This window comes from Myotis yumanensis, unplaced genomic scaffold (assembly GCF_028538775.1).
Source record: "Myotis yumanensis isolate MYYU_CA2020_CCGP unplaced genomic scaffold, mMyoYum1.0.hap1 SCAF_8, whole genome shotgun sequence".
NCBI classification, from domain to species: domain Eukaryota; kingdom Metazoa; phylum Chordata; class Mammalia; order Chiroptera; family Vespertilionidae; genus Myotis; species Myotis yumanensis.
Window position 1 is genome coordinate 71,230,041 of NW_027223759.1, and position 18,320 is coordinate 71,248,360.

Here is an 18,320-nt window from a genome sequence, read left to right on the forward strand (position 1 = left end):
TCTGTGTCTAAGAGCCAGGTATTCAAATCAAATGGCAATCTGTTCTGTCATTGATATTTTCAAAGTCCTCTAGTGATCTGCTTGGGGAACCATTATACTTTCAATTAGAACTCAGTTTATTAGAAATGTACCTGCGTGGCTAACACCCACTGGTTCCAATAAGGGCAGGCATTAAGTAGCATCTCAAGTTTATAAAATTAGAACTACCTGACAGTAATACAAAAGTATTTCTCGCAACTGGTATTAGAACCATAGTCTATCAAGTAACTTATAAAAGTTATCAAATATAGATGTGAGCCTATCGTATGTGATAATGTGATGGATTATTTTTATCATTGCCTTCCAAAGCAATTTTATTCCATTGGCCAGTCAGTAAGTGAACATATTTTGCTGTTTACAATAAGCCTATCACTAGGTTAATCACTGAGGAAGCAGTGGTGTGAGAGAGAGTTCCTGTCCTCAGATGGCTTACAGCCCTTTGTGTGATTCTGAAAATGAAACAAGTTATTATGTAACAGTTTAATAAAACACAGAGGATACCAGTACCCGGGAAAGAGCATAGAATGCAGCCTATTGGAAAGACTTCTTCTTCTTTTTTAAAAAAAAAATATATTTTATTGATTTTTTACAGAGAGGAAGGGGGAGGGATAGGGAGTTAGAAACATCGATGAGAGAGACACATCCATCAGCTGCCTCCTGCACACCTCCTACTGGGGATGTGCCCACAACCAAGGTACATGCCCTTGACCGGAATAGAACCTGGGACCTTTCAGTCCGCAGGCCGATGCTCTATCCGCTGAGTCAAACCGGTTAGGGCTGGAAAGACTTCTTGAAGGAAGTGAAATCCAAGCTGAGACCAGAAGAAAGTAGAAGCTAACCAGGTGAAGAGAGGAAAGAGTGAGTGGAAGAGCATGCGCAAAGGCCCAGAAGGGAAATCTTTTGAAATTTACCTTTTCTGTTTCTATTTGATTTTCCCAGGGGAGGTCTGGCAAGGAAATTAACAATCACTGAATATGTATAATTTATTGGTAACAGAGATATGTGCTGTTATACATCATTTTATTTGATACATGATGGTTTAACAAATGCTCGTACAACCCTGTGAAATTAGTATTATTAGTCCAACTTTACAAATGGCAAGAAATAAGATTAAGCCATTCTTCCTATCTGCCAGGTTAGAGAACATAATAGTCATAATTTGTAGCCTTGTGGGTCTGAATTACAAAGTAGGCTTCTCCTGGTATATTTTATTATCGGATAATGGATGGACCTGGAGAACATTATGCTAAGTTAAATAAGCCAGTCAGATAAAAACAAGTACCATAGGATGTCACTCATATGTGGAATTTAATGAATAAACTGAAATACCAAGCAAAAAAGAGGCAGACTCACAGATAGAGAACAGTCAGACAGCTCTGGGGTGTGTGTGTGTGTGTGTGTGTGTGTGTGTGTGTGTGTGTGTGTGTGTGTGATGGGGGTATTGGGAATAAAAGAATTAAACAAAAAAGAAAAAAAGAGAGAATTCATGTACGTGGACAACAGTGTGGTGATACGGGAGTAGTTGAGGTGAAAGAGGGCAAAGAGGTCATACACAGTGATAGAAAAAAATATATATTTTCTGCCCCTTCTACTCCATCTTTTTAGACTCATTAGGATAATGTTTACAGCTCAGGTGGCACACTGGCTCAGCCTGTTTGTTGCAAGTACCTACTCCATTGAAAATAGTCATTAATAAAATTTTTAAATTTGAGTTGATTAAGCCTATATTAGACTCAAATAGAAGAGACCCAATGACTTTAATAATGAAAGAAAAATAAAATAAAATTATTTCAGTGCTTAGTATGAAGGCCAATTAGAACTAAGCTAAAGCCCCAAGAAAATATCCTAACATAAAAAAAGTTAAATTACTCAGGACTAGTTATTTATTAAGTATCACGTATTGAAGTTCTTAGCACACTCACACCAGGAGTGATAAAGCATTTGGGGCTATAGGTACTGAGTGTCTCCCAAATCTTTTTCTCTTGGTGAGAAGATAAGCACTATATTCATATAGACTCTTATCATCTCACCTGGATTACTACAACACACTTCCTATGTGCTCTTTCTTCCAACCTTGGAAACAACCCATTCATTGTTTCTAACATGTACCCCCTTTAATTGTTTATACCTCTTTCCCTTTACACATGGAGTTCTTCATGTCTGCTAATGCTCCCACTTTGTCTTCTTAACTTCCCTTTGTCCTAGGTCATTCACTTTCACACTGTATTATATCATCATTCATGTTGTTGACTCTCTATCTTACTAGAATATGAAACAGGCCATGGTGCTTCGCATACCTCATCAAGCTTGGGAGTTAACTCAATGCCTGGACTTAGTAGATAGTATTAAGTACGTGAGTGAATGTTAACCAAGTAGAAGGATCCTGTTTTCGGCCTCTGAGGCCCAGTTATTTTTTTCTGTGCTCTGACAAGATCTCTCTCAAAAGGCAGTGCCAGAGTTCTGGGCCATCATTACTTAATAGTTCATCGAAAAACTTTTGTGCTTGTGTTTTCAGTTTGAAAAAAAAAAAATAGTGTAAAAATAGAATTGTGTTTGAATTAATGAGTGTGAAGAAAAATAAATACATGTGACCATGATATAGAATGGTGACCTAAGGGTAAGATAATGTAATAATTTTATCATTTAATTCTAGATGGTTGAGAAGACATTTTCAGAATTATGAAAATATTGCTGAAGATAATTTGATCTAGTAGTAAAAATGGAATTATTAAAAATCTATTTTTACTGTATATCTTCTTTTAAAGAAAATATAAAAATAACAATGAGACAAAAGATTTAGACAAAGTGTGCTTATATAAAATAGAATTTATTGGAAACTTAAATAAATCTTTCAAAAAGATAGTTTGTCATATATGATTCAAAGTACATACACTAAAAATTAATTTAATCAGTTGCAATATATATATTAAACACTTATGAATATTATTTATTATTTTAGGTATTGGGGGACACATCAATATAAAAACTCTTTGAAAACACTTGCCTACATAACTTTTGGTGAATAAAACAAAACAAATGGCACATATTTTACAATTAAAAGTCAGTCAAAGCTGCAACTTAGAGATGAATGAGAAAAGACCTGTCAAAGATCAGAAATGGACTTTATTCCATTCTATTTAGAAGCATAACATTATATTTCACACCATTAAGTTTCAAGTTCCAATGATATGTTTATAAAGTTAAATATGGATGAACTTTTATCTCTGTCATGTAGCTTATACTTGGGATTTTAGTAATTATGTTTAATAATTCAGTAAGTATTACTAAAAAAAAAAATCTTTAAAAAAGTTTTATTACTCTTGCCGGTATTGTAGCAGCAACTTTAAAAAAAATTCCAGCTTCACTTGATTTTGAGATAACCCAATCTCACAATAGTCTTGAAACAGTGCTTTACCATACATTATGACAAGGTTAGATGGTCTGATCTACTTTATGCCACATTAGCACTACCAATGGGTATTTAGCCTTCTTTTTCCAACTTAGGGAAAAGTGAATATACAAAAAAGGACAGTTCGAAAACTGTTTTATTAAGGCAGAAAATAACCTGTCATTGAAGTCATGGTTAGCAACTGTCTAAAGAGGGATTTGTATTAAACTGAGCAGGCCCAGTTGAAAGCCCTTAGTAAAAACAAATGAATAAAAAGCAAGGCTTGGCATGAATAGAAGCTATCCATGATTGTAATTCTGCTGTGCTTGCTGTAAAGTAAATTAAATGGGTTCATAAATAATTATCTACAGAATTGGATATTTGAAAACAATATAGTACATAAATTATGCAAAGACAGACACACAGATTAAACAAAAATATTTACTTGAGTCTTATCTCAAACCAAGCAAATTGTTTCTACTTAAGTGCTTCTGCCAACATTATTTTTGAGAGAAATGATTTAAATGTAAATTTAAGAGTAACTTTAAATTACAGTTCTTTATTCAGATTTGAAATGTCAATTGACATGTTTTGAGAAAATGCCATGAGTCAGGAATCTTCAAATGCTTTAAATGAAAGAAAATAAGATTCCTATCTAATAGTTAACTAGTGGCCTAGTGCACAGATTCATGCACATTGAAAGGAAATTAATTAGAAGAAATATTTTAATATTGCTATTCGCCCTTTCTCTATAATAGCAATGTTAGAGATGAAAGAAAATTAGTAAAATGTATATGAAAATAATATATAAATTGATTATTAAATAACAACATGATATAACAACAACAAAGACATGATATAAAAAACAAAAACATTATATAAAAACAACAAAAACATGATACAAAAACAACATTGATAAAACAATGACTGATAAATTGATTAAACTTATTCTAATATCTCCCTGTATACCATGTTAAGAGTAAAATTACTTTCAGAGTGCTTGACTAATTTCCCTTGTGATGAAGTATGTACAACTTTAATGTTACATGAGAGAAAGCAACATGCAACTGACAATATCCGAAAATGGGTTCAGGTAGGAATATTCCTACTCTGCCTAGAGTTTGTCCTTGTGATTTATTAATAGTCATTACAAATGCTGGCATCATGGGAAACTGTCTTTGAATTAATTTAAATGGGAGGCCAGTGTCAGATGGGGACAAATATCGCGCATGCGTGAGTCAACATTTATTTTTAGATTACCAGTGCTTGTCATATGTACCAGCTGGTCAGCCTGTCGATCACTTAGCCTCTTATATATATAGAGAGAGGTTATATATATATATATATATATATATATATATATATACAGAGAGAGAGAGAGAGAGATGATAACCTTCATGTTTAACTATTAAATATTTAATTAGTACAAACATTGTTCTGTTTGATGAAAAAATAGAACCTCTTTTGGTAGTTAATATTTGGCTAGAAAATATTTTGTATTTATCCTGATAATTGATGAAAATGGCAAGAGTGTCAGGATGTCATCATCAGCTCTAGAGGTAAAGAAAAAAAAATTGTCAAATCTTAAACTAATAGCTCTGAGTCTCAGAGCAAAAGACCAAAGATAGGAGGAAATTATACTGGTATATATAATTTATCCTATGGTTAAATATAGATTATATTTATAATTTACCCTATGGTTATGTAACCCACCAAATAAAGAACAGATCTTTGCTTAAATCAAACAGTGCATTTATAATTGTATTTATTTGGTCAGTTTCACTCTCATGAATGCAAATATATAACAATAAGTTTAAATTAAATAAATAAATATATTTAAAAATCCATTATTTTCCAACAAATAAAGTTACACTGAAAAAGAGAAAATACTTAATAAAAAGGAGATAGCCAGTAATATGTCATAACATAGATGGTTAATTGTGAAAATGAACTATTAGGAGGAAAACCTATCTATTAGGGATTGACATAAAAAAATCAAATACAACTTAAGTATAGCACATTGAGAAATAGAAAATCAGATTAGAAAAAGCTAAAAATCATATGATTACACTCATATGTGGGATATAACACTGAAACTCATAGACACAGACAACCTTATGGTTGTTACCAGAGGGAAGGGGGTTGGAGGGTAAAGGGTAAATGGGGCCAAATGTATATTGACAAAAGATCATTTGACTTTGAGCAGTGAGCACACAATGCAATGTATAGATCATGTATATAGAAATATACACTTCTGGCCCTGCTGGCTTGGCTCAGTGAAGGGTCTCGGGTTCGATTCTGGTCAAGGGCACATGCCTGGGTTATGGGCTCGACCCCTAATAGGGGGCGTGCAGAAGGCAGCCAATCAATGATTCTTTCTCACCCTTGATGTTTCTCTCTCTCTTTCCCTCTCCCTTCTTCTCTGAAATAAATAAAAATATATTTTAAAAAATAACTTCTGAAATGATCCATGAGTTTACAATGGAATTCTATATTGAGTCGGAATGTAAGTAGGTCAGGCCACAGAAGAAAATAGTTTCTTGAATAGGTTTAATTTCATGCACAGGTTAGGCCATGACTATAAACTTAAACCTATTCGAAGTTGAAAAGCTTAGTTTAAATCAATGTAATTCCCAATTTCTGGGAATTTAGCAAGTCACATCTTTTATTCACATGACACTATGGAGGGTCTGGTAGTTGGTTCATTGACCCAGTAACTGAGCGTCTATTCCATGCAGGCACCAGATGTTCAAAGGCTATTTAATCTAGACTTAGAGGCATCCATCTTCACTTCCCTCTTGATTTACATCTTCCATGTCCTACTTTCCTCTCCCCATCGGAACATACACATCCTGGCACACTTCAGGTTGTTTCAGGAATGGGTAAAACTAGCCTAGACTGATCTCACATTTACATACATTTATAACTGCCTTTGGGTTCTACAATAAAAACGTCAATAGCATGACTCCTGCTCTCTGCCTTGGTAAGTGCTCTGCTTTACTAGGGGCAGTGCTGTCATTAATTCAACAAATATTAACAGAGCATCTAATATGCCCAGCCATTGTGGCTTGGAATTTAGTCATGAATAAAACAAAACTGCTCTCATGGTACCTTGCAGTATTTATAAATAATACGCAAACACGTTAGATGTTAGGTGGTGAGAAATTAGATGATGGAAAATAAAGCAGGGTAAGCTAGTAACCTAACTACTGTTTGAATGGAGAGAAGGGTCAGGGGCTACAGAAACAAAAGCACATTGGTTACTATATCAAAATTTTGCTACAGAATATTTGTGTATCCATTGTGAATAAAGAGTAATGACTTAATTTCATCACCTTAAGGTTTGAAACAGTTTACAAGGACTATTTTTTCAAAGAAAATAATATTCCTAAGTAAAAACATCTTGGATTAAAGTATTTTATTATAGTAATTAATTAATTATAGTAATTTAGTGCATACTTGTAGTCATGGTAAAGATTAAATGCTACTAACAAATAAAATTAAATTGATTCTCTATGACCTTTGGATTATTGAAAAAGTCTTAGCAAAGTGAAAAGCTTATAATATCAATAATCTGTCTTATTCATATGCATCTGACTAAAAGTAAATGTGTTCAATTGATCAGTCTGCAACATATTGATATAGAGAGATACATATATATTATAGATTTGGCAAGGTACCACATGAAGAAAAACTAGAAGTAAAGTATATCTAAGTGTGTCAGAAATCATTACTTTAACATTTAGATTTGGGGTAACATTGAAGAAGGAAGAAAATAAGGATGGAAGGAGGTGAGGGGAGAGAGAGAGAGAGAGAGAGAGAGAGAGAGAATTATGTGCATAGAATCTACATGGATTTGTCTAGCATGGCCTCATATTATCCCAGTATAATGAAGTGAGGCATTACCAGCCCTTTAGTTAGGCTACAACATGATGACAATAACTTTCTTCATGATAATCTCATCTAAGATGATCTTTTCCATGATTGCTTTCTATCCAGTATTCTTCACCTCCCATACCTTTATAAAAATTCAGTTTTCTAAAAATGAGTTATTACTTTGTGCTCTGATTTGTCTTTTTAAAAATTTAGTTTCATTTATTGATTACCTAAAATCTGTTAGCCTCGAGGGTTCTATTAAAGGCAATCTTGAGGACGTGAAGAATATTAACACAATAGTGATTATTAATATAGTTGATATTAGTAATTTTATTAGGCTAAAATTAACTGGATTTTAACACAGAGTCAGTGTTTTGATAGAGAAATGGGAGCCTAAATATGGTAAATGACTTGTTTATGGTCAGAGACCTCTAGATGCATGCTTCATTCTCATTTTATTTTTATCATCATATGCTTATTCACTTATCTGGTCAGCCTCATATGATAAGCCATATTTAGCTGTCATCTGAAAGTCAGGTTGCTTACAAATCTCAAATGACTTCCACATTATAAATCATTACTTGTTAAACCCTTTTACAGCTGATTGCTTTAAAAAAGAGAAATACTCAACTACGAACATTATTTATACGCAAAAGTTATACAGGTTTCTCTGATCTTTCAAAAAATGTTGCCATGATAGTTTTATAAGGTACTTTTTGACTAAAATTATTGATGCCATCATTTTTAGTATGAATTTTGAAATAGCAGCCTGTTAAAAATTTAAATGCTCATCTTTTTAAATCTCACCCCATATGTCTACCTCAAATCAGAGTTTTGAAAACTTGGCTTTCTGAATTTTACATTTGCCTTCTACCTGGATACTCAGGGATGGCACTGTTTGCTCAGAATCAATTTTATTCCTTTAATTTTTTTCAGTTTTCTCTACAAAAATATTTGAGATATATTTCTATTTTTAATAGTAAATTAGAAAAATGCTAATTTTCTTAGACATGCTTTCCTGATGAAAATTTATCAGCTTTAGTCACAGATTTGCACACATTTCTTTCCCTACTGAATATTTAATTAGCATCTGGATTAAGTATTTTTCTACTTTATTCAACTTGGTTCTGAAATTGGAAGATATATTTAGGACTATACAGTAAGTTTAATTATTAAAATACCTAAGGTGTATAAAACATTTGAGGAATATAAAAAAGAATAAATTCAAGCATTTCTTAATTGTTTTTCTGTTCCCTTATATAAACCTTCAAGAACAATAATCATAAAATTCTAAGCAAATGTATACAAGTTGCTATATCTCTTTTGCCTCATACACCAAGATAGATTAAAAACTGGCTCTAGATAAGGAATGGCCACAATCCCTCTTATTAACATATTTAAGAATCTTAGAACTTTTCCAGAGAACTTTCCAAATAGATGTCAGTGAATGGTGACCCTTCAGGCTTGTGTTACTCTGTGATATCTTGCCTGTTAACTTGGTCTCATTGCTCTTCAGCAGTTCTCAACCTGTGGGTCGCGACCCCTTTGGCGGTCGAACGACCCTTTCACAGGGGTTGCCTAAGACCATCCTGCATATCGGATATTTACATTACGATTCATAACAGTAGCAACATTACAGTTATGAAGTAGCAACGAAAATAATTTTATGGTTGGGTCACAACATGAGCAACTGTATTTAAAGGGCCAGAAGGTTGAGAACCACTGTGAGAGGGACCCAGATTTGATTCTGCATAATAATGAGTAGATCACATAGATGGTTAGATGGGCCCTTCAGGAAAGAGAATCCAGTGCTGTAATCAATGTCAGTGCCTGGAGAGGCAGATATCACCTTGGCTTGGGATGCGAGGCTGAGAGTGACAAATGAAGTGTGAGGCGTGGGAATCTGGTTTGAGTTCCCACTCTCTGACATTGCAGGTCAAGGCGGCCTCAGGTCAGCTCTGCTGGGCCTGTGCTCTGGCTGCTGAAGGGCCCTTAGACACTCTGACTGGCCGTTAGACCCTCAGATATCTAGGAAATCGGAGGCGCGCCAGTTTTAGAGATACAGAAAGGAAAGAGAACACCAAAGATATTCAAAATTGCTTTCTAGATTATTTTCCTGAGCTAGTGTATGAAGTATTAAAAAATAAAAATAAGAGTTTATTTTCTACAGTTAGGCTCATTTATTCTTTTGTTGTGTTTATTTATTTATTTACTTATCTTTATTGGTGGAAATATTACAGATGTCACACACAATACCCCCTCTTTTTTTCCCTACTAAAATCAGACTTCGGTTCACTGTGATAATAAAAGCCATTATAGAGGATGGGTGAGTGAGGAGGGAGTCATGATATATTCTTAAGCATATTCAGTAATACAGCCTCTGTTCAAAAATGACCAAAGGGTGTCTTAGAGACATAAGTCAAGTCACATGAGATGACACCATTAACCAGAAAAAAGACTAAATTTAACCTCCAAATCCCTCATATTCTGACCAATGTTTTTGTTTATTTCTTATTCTTATTATGTCTCCCTGATATAAGTATTCATCTAAAGTTTATAAAAATACTGTCTTGGAAATTCTTCTTCATTTCATACATACATAAAAGCAGCCATACACCTCGTGAAGGAAGAATATTAGCAGAATTCATGGGCCTATTCCTCCTGGCACACAACTAAGTAACAGTGAAGCCTGGAGTATGAATTGCACTGAAACTGGAGTTCAGTTCCGGGATGTCTAGGGATATGCACTGTGGAACTTACCTAGTATTCTTTGTGAAAGTGATCAGTTCTACTGTTTATTTATTGGCGCGCGTGTGTGTGTGTGTGTGTGTGTGTGTGTGTGTGCAGTACTAAACAATCAAAGACTTGTTTAAATTATTAATCTTAAAAGCCAATTCACAGAACTTTTTCTTTTAAGGCCAGGCCAAAATTCCCTGAAGTAGAACAATTGATGTACATACATGTAGTTGTATAATTTAGTCTCCCCTATATAACCATTCTACATTACCAGTTAGAGAATCTTCAGGTTCCCCATTATTCGTACAGAGTATCTTCAGCTCCTGTTTAGGTAGTATTATTTTAGTTTGGTTTTCTTCTCTTTAAATCAATTTCACACTTCACAAATGATTACAATTGAATGGCCCATTTCCAAATATAAGTTAATAGCTAAATAGTCTTAGCAATTACTTTTAAATAAAAAGAAATATTTGGGGAAAATGTTAAATGCAGCCAGAGATTTTATAGACATCTGTGTCTCCATGAATATTCATAAACCTGTATGTATACTCGTACATGCATATATTCTTATGCAGTCTATTAAGATACTGTTTGAAGATTAATGAAGGAAGTATGCCCTTGCATGTCTGGCTGCTTGAAAAGAAATGACAGAATAAGAGAGAAACGGAGAGAGACCGAGTGCAATGGTAATCTCCCTTGATAAGTGCTTCATTTCTGTTGCAGAAAATAGCCATTGACTTATTCTCCAGTTCCATCTACTTAATTACCATGTGAATATTCTGTAATTACATATCCACTGTTGTTCTTTAGATTACATGATTGTGTTTGTTGCTACTATGTATGCAACTTTTAGTGTAATTATCCTATAGAGGTTATAATAATTTTTATATTGTGAATATAAAGTGTTATTATATAATTTAATGGTAATTTATACTTTCTTAGCACAGATTCATTACATTTCACTATTGCTCTTTCTTTTCATATGCAGGACATCTCAATTGTTATGCTATTCAGGGAGAAAATGCTCAAAATTTATGAGATGGAATGTCCCACAAGAAGGAAGATTTTGTTGGTAGTAAAATATGCTGGTTCTTGACATAGTGGGCATTATTCAGACTGATTTTGGTTTCTTGTGTTTTCCTTGTCTTAGCCTTTCAATTGGATCATCTGCTCTCTGAGTGCTGATGTCCTGTCTTATATATATTGTTCTTACAGCTCCCTGTATCCAATTAAATACATGCATGTCCCCAGCAAATAATCAATTATGGATCCACCGCTTCCATGTTATTCTCATGGTTAAATTACTCATGTTCAAAATGAGAATCAACCATGTTGTTCCACCAGCTTTCCTTTCCATAAATTTCCTTTCCATAGACTGTTTGTTCTTGCTGCCACTTACTGTCCAGTCTGGCTGCACTCTTTTCAATCTTCCATTCCTCTCTTCTGTCTTCAATCCCTTCCCTATTCCTTCCCCTCCAATAAAATGTTTCCTATCACCTATGTGATCTTCTAACCTGTCTTCCTTTAGTCTACCACTTTTATTTACTCCCCCTTTCCTTTTCCCAATTATATCTCCTTTTTTATTTCTAAAACCATAGATTAGTTTTGCCTCTTGAACTGTATATAAATAAAAAGTAGTATATTATTTTTGTGTCCAGTTTTTTCTTCCAGTATTATTCTTGAGTGGCTCATTCATATTTCATGTTTCATCAATCATTTCTCTATCAATCAATCTATCTATCTATATGTTTATTTCATTGTTTGAGTGAACCATAGTTTATCCATCTTTCTTGTGTTAACATTTGGATTATTTTCAGGTTTTGGGTAGTTTTAAACAGATTGCTATGCATATTATGTACAAGTTTATGTGCACATATGTTTACTTTTCTCTTGGCTATATATTAAGAGTAGAAATGCTAGGTCATAAGATGTTGGCATGTTCACATTTAGTAAATACTTTCAACACTTTTTCACATTGGTTGAACCAATTTACGTTCCCACTAGCAATATATGAGAGTTTTTGCTATTTGTGGTCAGGTTGGTGGGTGTGCAATGGTATTTTTTAAAGTTTTAATTTTTATTTCCTCAATTACTTATGAGTTGTGTATATTTTCTCATCTTTTAAAGCTTATTCTAAAACATTTAATTTATGCCGAAAAATTACTTATAATTGGTGAATTGTAGATAAGTCTTTATCATTGCCCTTTAGCACTATAGGCAAGTGCAAACTATTCCTTCCTATAGTGTAGTATAGGGCAATCATCAACCCTCAGAACGTCTCTCAGGTTTTCTCAGCAATATGGTAATAAAAACAAAGAGGTTCAAGATTTTAGATTTAAAATTACATTTAATTAGGTCTCACAAAGTTAGTCAAGAAATAATCTATTTAAGTCAAATCAAATCATTTATAACTATTAGAGAATGTAGTTTCTCTGCTACTGTAATATACCTCCATATCATCATTTCTTACACTCTCCAGTTCCCAAACTCTCGTTCCCTAATATCTGCCCCATGGAAATCACCTGGGCCTCATCTCAGATTTATGAATTAGAATCTAGGGGTGGGCGGTGGTGGGACATAAGGAAAGGCACTGAAATCTGTGCTTACAAATAAGTCCTCTACATGATTCTGATGAAATACCATTTTGTAAACTTCTGAATAAAGAAAATTATATGAAGATTTGGAAAGATACATTAGGCAACTTCTGTGTTCCAATAGACAGCTGACCCAAGACCAAATAATGAAATGTAAAGCAACTGGGGGACTTTTAAAAGAGTTCTTTCTAAATAAGAGTTATCTAGAAATCTGACCAATGATTGTTCTTTAGAGAATTTTGCATGAATTGGAGACAGTACTAGATGATCATATAGGTTGTTGCTAATACATTCTTCTTAAACGCAAACAGAATGCATGTTGTGTACAAATAAACAGATTTAAGTTTTAGATCTCCAATTCTTTCACTTTTGAATATATAACTCTTCTTGAGTATAGCTAAAACTCATTTTAAGTATAGACTCTTGTAAGCATTGAATATCAATGTGGGTACTTGGCATAATGCAACAGAAAGCGTGAGATTGCATGAAATAAATTTCCATAAATATGAAGCAAGTCTGTCAATAAATTTAATTTCTGTCTGATTTAATAAAGGGCTAAATAAATATATAAACATGAGAATAATAAATTATGTTTTAATTTGTCTCATCCACTATAATTGTCTTTGAGCAGGTTAAAGTTTGTAAATTGTGATTTTCATCTCAGCTAATCTCATTTAACATTGCTTCACATTTAGATAGCTAAAAGGAAATTGCTGCTTCCAAATCCAAACTCTGGTATCAATTTAATCATTTACTTTGCTTAATATTATTTGTATTGTGAATGTCAACATTTCGAATGTTGTAAATTATAATATATTCATAAACATACATGTAGACATGTCTGCTTTTCAAAAGACAGAGGCTGAATGTCTAATTACAGAATTAGTGTGGCTATCACACTCAATGATCTTTGTTTTTATTACTCATGATCAGGAGGTATATATAAAAAAAAGGTATGGGAATAAATATTTGAGGACGTCTTCCTTTGTAGTTGAGGGAATTGTCTGTAATGCTCACTAAGGAACTTCTTTCAAAGCAAAGAGCTCAGACTCCAGGGCGGCTTTCCCTCTGCCTGATGGGCAGGTTATGTTCTCACCTGGGAGGGGACAATAGACTAGACGTAATGCTGTCCTTTCCCATTCATGATGGACCAGCCAGTTTCCCAGGCCACTTTCCCTTGGCATTTCATCAGAGGCACTCCTATTGTCTTCCCACCTGCCCAGGTCTTAGAAAGTACTGGGCCTGCTCTGGCACGTGTCCAGGGGGCTTCTCTCCATCACACCAAGGCCTGGTGCAGAGGGAGGAGTCCCCTATTCACCATTCACCACCCTGTTCTCTGGATGAAAAGTGGTACATCTAAGAAAACTTGAGCATTTCTGCTCATTTCAGAAGAATACTAATATTGCTCCCCAGAAGGAAAGCTAAGGAACCTGTTGACTTAAACTTTAAAAATCAGAAACCAAAGGGTTTGTCAGCTAGCATTATATCCATATAACCCATTTCCCCTTAGCCAGCTGAAATGATTCCCAACTCAGGCAAAGAGAGGAATCAAATCAATAGCATTGTTAGAAATTTTTAGTTCCATGTTATTACAAGCTGATTTGTTAAATTAATCTACATATTGATCAACTGACTTTTAATATTAAATGAAATAGAAACATTTATTGCGACTGAAGAAAAATATCTTGTAATATAATTTTATTTTTCTGTTGCGCATTCTTCGTAGATGTGTGTCACCACTACTGTGTGAATTCTGAATCCTGTACTATTGGGAATGACGGAAGCGTTGACTGTGTCTGTCCAACACGCTATGAAGGACCGAAATGTGAGGTTGACAAATGTATAAGATGCCACGGCGGGCACTGTGTTATAAATAAAGACAGTGATGATATATCTTGCAAGTAAGTGGACATCAATTAATTATTAAAGTATTTTCAAAGGGTTTAGCAGTCCAGCAAAAAACTGTAAAAACAATGTAAATTCTTTTTATTCTAAAATATGGTGACTATTGCATCCTTGTGTTTTTGTGGGTTTTTTTTTGCTGAAGATAAAGTTCAGTTCATTTAAATTAAATCCAAATTATTCAACACCTGTTATGCACATCGTGTGAACATGAATATTAATCATGTAATGATATGGTCAGATCATTCCCTATATAGAATATTTATAATAGTAAGCAAGAAATAGTAAAATGCAACATACCTTCAGAAAGCTATATGTAATATTCCTAAATTAGGATAGCTCAGGCTTTTAATTGTTTCATTATTATTCTCTACAGTGAGTATTGGCTCTCTGTTGTCACAAAACGATCCTTTTGGGGAAGAAGCAAAGGACCTGTCTAATGGAAACAAACGTTAAGTGGGGTTTTTGTTGTTGTTGTAGTTTTGTTTTGTTTGTTGTTTTTTTTACTTTGAACATAAAAATAAGGAAAAAGAATAATGTTTCCTGGGGAGCAACTAAAACAAAAATGTCCGAGTTATACTTTGGTTACATTATCTTTTGCCCTTTGGCTTCAAGGTCAAGTGAATGGAAAACAGATTATCACAGCTAAAGGGTAATGTCATTCAGTCTCTTCATGAAACGAGTTTATGCCACTGAGGTCAGAGGTCAATCCTCACTCCAAACCTCTTTCAACAACCTTTTAAAAGAAGAACTTATAAAGCACTGGACTCTGCCACTTGCCTTGCTTAGGAGCTAATAAATGATGATATGAGACGGAAAAGCAGGCCGTGAGTGTTCCTGCCACAGCTCCTGCCGCCACAGCTGTGCGAGGGCGCCAGCCCTGAGTTACGGTGCTCTGCCAAACAAGGCCCCATAAAATTTTATTACCTACAGCATCAACATTTTTCTCTTTTATTTACTCTCATTTTAGAATTTACTCTAAATATGATTTGTGTTATCATCATGAATGTCATTTACGCAAACGCTCTAATTGGTTCTTGTGAAAGTACCTTATTTTTTCTTTAAAGTAAAGTAATTGAAAATATGACTAATTACAAATATGTGCCTTTGGTAAGTACATAAAAGCAAAATGCATTTTCATATAAACTGCCAAAATCGTGTTTACTTATTAGGCCCGTCAGTTCTTTGTGAGGAGACTTTTAGCCTGCCAGAGCTCTAGTTCAATTAGTGGCGTATGTCTTTCTTCCTGTCCAGGGCACCATCTCAGGAATGCGCTGTAGAGTCCTATTCACAACCCATTTCATCCTCGCAGGGAACCATGGCCCTCACCTACGGCAGGCTGTGAGGCAGGTTCCCCCTCAGTTTACCTTAGAAAATCTCAGACAGAGTCACATGTTCTGTCTCCGTTATGTGGGGAAGTTCCATGAGAGGAAGGGAGTGCAGGACTCTAGGGCATCAGTGCTGCCTGCTCTACAGGGAACTTGACTCTGCCGACCTAAACACATGAGCCTTATAACTCGAGTAGGCTATTGAGGTTCAACATATAGCTCCTGACTCTTAAAATATCTTTTTCAGAAAAATATATGTAAAAATAGGTAAATAATAGTTGGTAACAATGAGTAGATAGTGGAAGTTTAAAAGTAGGAGTTTAACACTTGATTTATTAGATAGACCATAAAATGTACATGCCAAACAGGACTCCGGGTACGCTGAAATTATTAGACAGGTTTGTTTTCATTTCTAGGATATGCTTTATCTTAGCAGTGAATGAAGTTTACAGTGATATTGGAATTTGTTTCAGATGTAAAGAACTGATACTAAAACAGAAGCACAAACGAGTTAACGTAAATCTTTTAAGTAGGAAAATTCCAGCTGCTATCTATGTTTGTGATGCCTAATAGGTGTGTTTCTAATGTGTAGCCTATGAACTGTCAATTAGAATAGATACTCTGTCAAGTATAATGAGCATAGAGATAACATGGAGCTAATTGAATTTTTTTTTTCTCCTCTGTAAATCTAAGTAAATGTTGATGAAGAGATTTTATCATAATGTTTAGTAGTCTACACAATGCCTTTGATGTTGATTACTATGGTATTATTTTCATCTACAGGATAACTATTAATTAACTTTTGGGAAATGATATATCACAAACTGTGCATGTGTGTGAGACATATGTCTGTAATAAACAAAATTATGATTAAAAACTAGCATTAGAAATGTGAACTAGCCCTAGCCAGTTTGACTCAGTGAATAGAGCATCGGCCTATGGACCAAGGGTCTCAGGTTCCATTCTGGTCAAGGACAAGTACCTCGGTTGCGGGCTCCTCCCTGGCCCAGGCCCTGGTTGGGGTGTATTCAGGACACAATCAATCTATATGTTTCTCTCACATTGATATTTCTCTCTGTCTTTCCCTATCTCTTCCCCTCTCTTTAAAAATCAATGAAAAAATATGCTCAGCTGAAGTTTTTAAAAAAATGAACTGTACTCTGATGCATTATAATGATTTGGATAATTTGTGTTTTTAATTTGAAATATGTACAAATTTATGTCTTCAATTGAGAATTCAAAAAAAAAAAACCTTTAGGAGGCAACGTCTTTTATTACTTGTGGAAGCAGAAGTTTAAGAGCAATGAATAAATATGCATTTTTTTTGTTTAAAAAGCTGGTATTTGGTGTATAGTTATCTTTCGTATGGAAAATCACTTCATGCATAATGAGCTATTTTTCTCTTTGATGTTGTACCTTTGACAGAACAAGAAACTAACTTTCTGCTCTTTGATTTTTAAAGAGGGTAGGCATGGAGAGCAAGGAACTGCCTCCTCAACCCACTTACCATACAGACACCAATACCACTGAATATGTGTGAATTTGTATTCGCAGGCCTTCATAGATTATAAAGGATGTGATCGTCTCTGTTAAATCTTGGAAACTTTAAACCATTGCCTCTCCCCCCATAGTTGGTCCCACTTTCTTTATCTCCAGTTCACTCATTGCTTCTGTTCATCTTAAAAAGAAATGTGATTTTAAAATTCATGTCCTTAACAATATTTTTAAATTAAGCACCCAGAAAAAGTTATAAGCAGTTTAGTCCATTTCTTGCTTCTCTGCCAACCACATGAAGTCCAACAAATATGCGCAAAATAACTGAACTACAGGATTGCTAACCAATATTTCAGACATCTAACCTATCATTGGCAATTGACCTTTGATGGATGTGCTGTAGTAGATATCCATTAAGGAAAGGGTCAAAGTGATCAATCAATGATATTGCAGCCTGATTTCTTTGTCAAGGTTATGTCTAGATTTATTGTGATATCACTGATTGCTTCCTAGCACCTAGTACTAACATGATCTCACAATCAAAATATTGGCAGGATGTGTTATAATTCTTAGTTGGTCCCAGGATTGTATAATTCTACTACCATACTTCTTATAGAAGAGGCCCCTTGGAAATTTGGAATGCAAATGCAGTTTTTTCTGTTTCCCCAGCAACTTTTAATGTCCAACCTAATAGTACTTATTTATTAATTTAAAAATATAACATGGCAAATAAGAAATTTGTTTTTTCCTATTATTATCATACTTGTTTTCCCCCTGTAGCAATAGTCATAGTTTATTCTTATCTCAGACATGTAAATATGCCATATGTTAGAATCATTTCCATAAGTATTCCATGTAAGGCTACTTCATTACTTTGTTGCTCTATTGCATATTGTTCCTATAACAGTACTATTTATTTTTGCAATGGACTGCTCCATGTTTTGTTTTGTTTTTGTTGTTGTT

At 34.3% G+C, this 18,320-nt stretch overlaps 1 protein-coding gene across 1 annotated transcript in view; it reads left to right on the forward strand.

The window, feature by feature from the left end:
- Window positions 1–18,320, forward strand: part of LRP1B (LDL receptor related protein 1B) — a 1,706,338-nt gene that overhangs the window by 1,639,335 nt on the left and 48,683 nt on the right. The window contains exon 85 of the mRNA XM_070423500.1: window positions 14,360–14,534. Coding sequence (XP_070279601.1) covers window positions 14,360–14,534 — 175 coding nt within the window. The remainder of the gene's footprint in view (window positions 1–14,359; window positions 14,535–18,320) is intronic.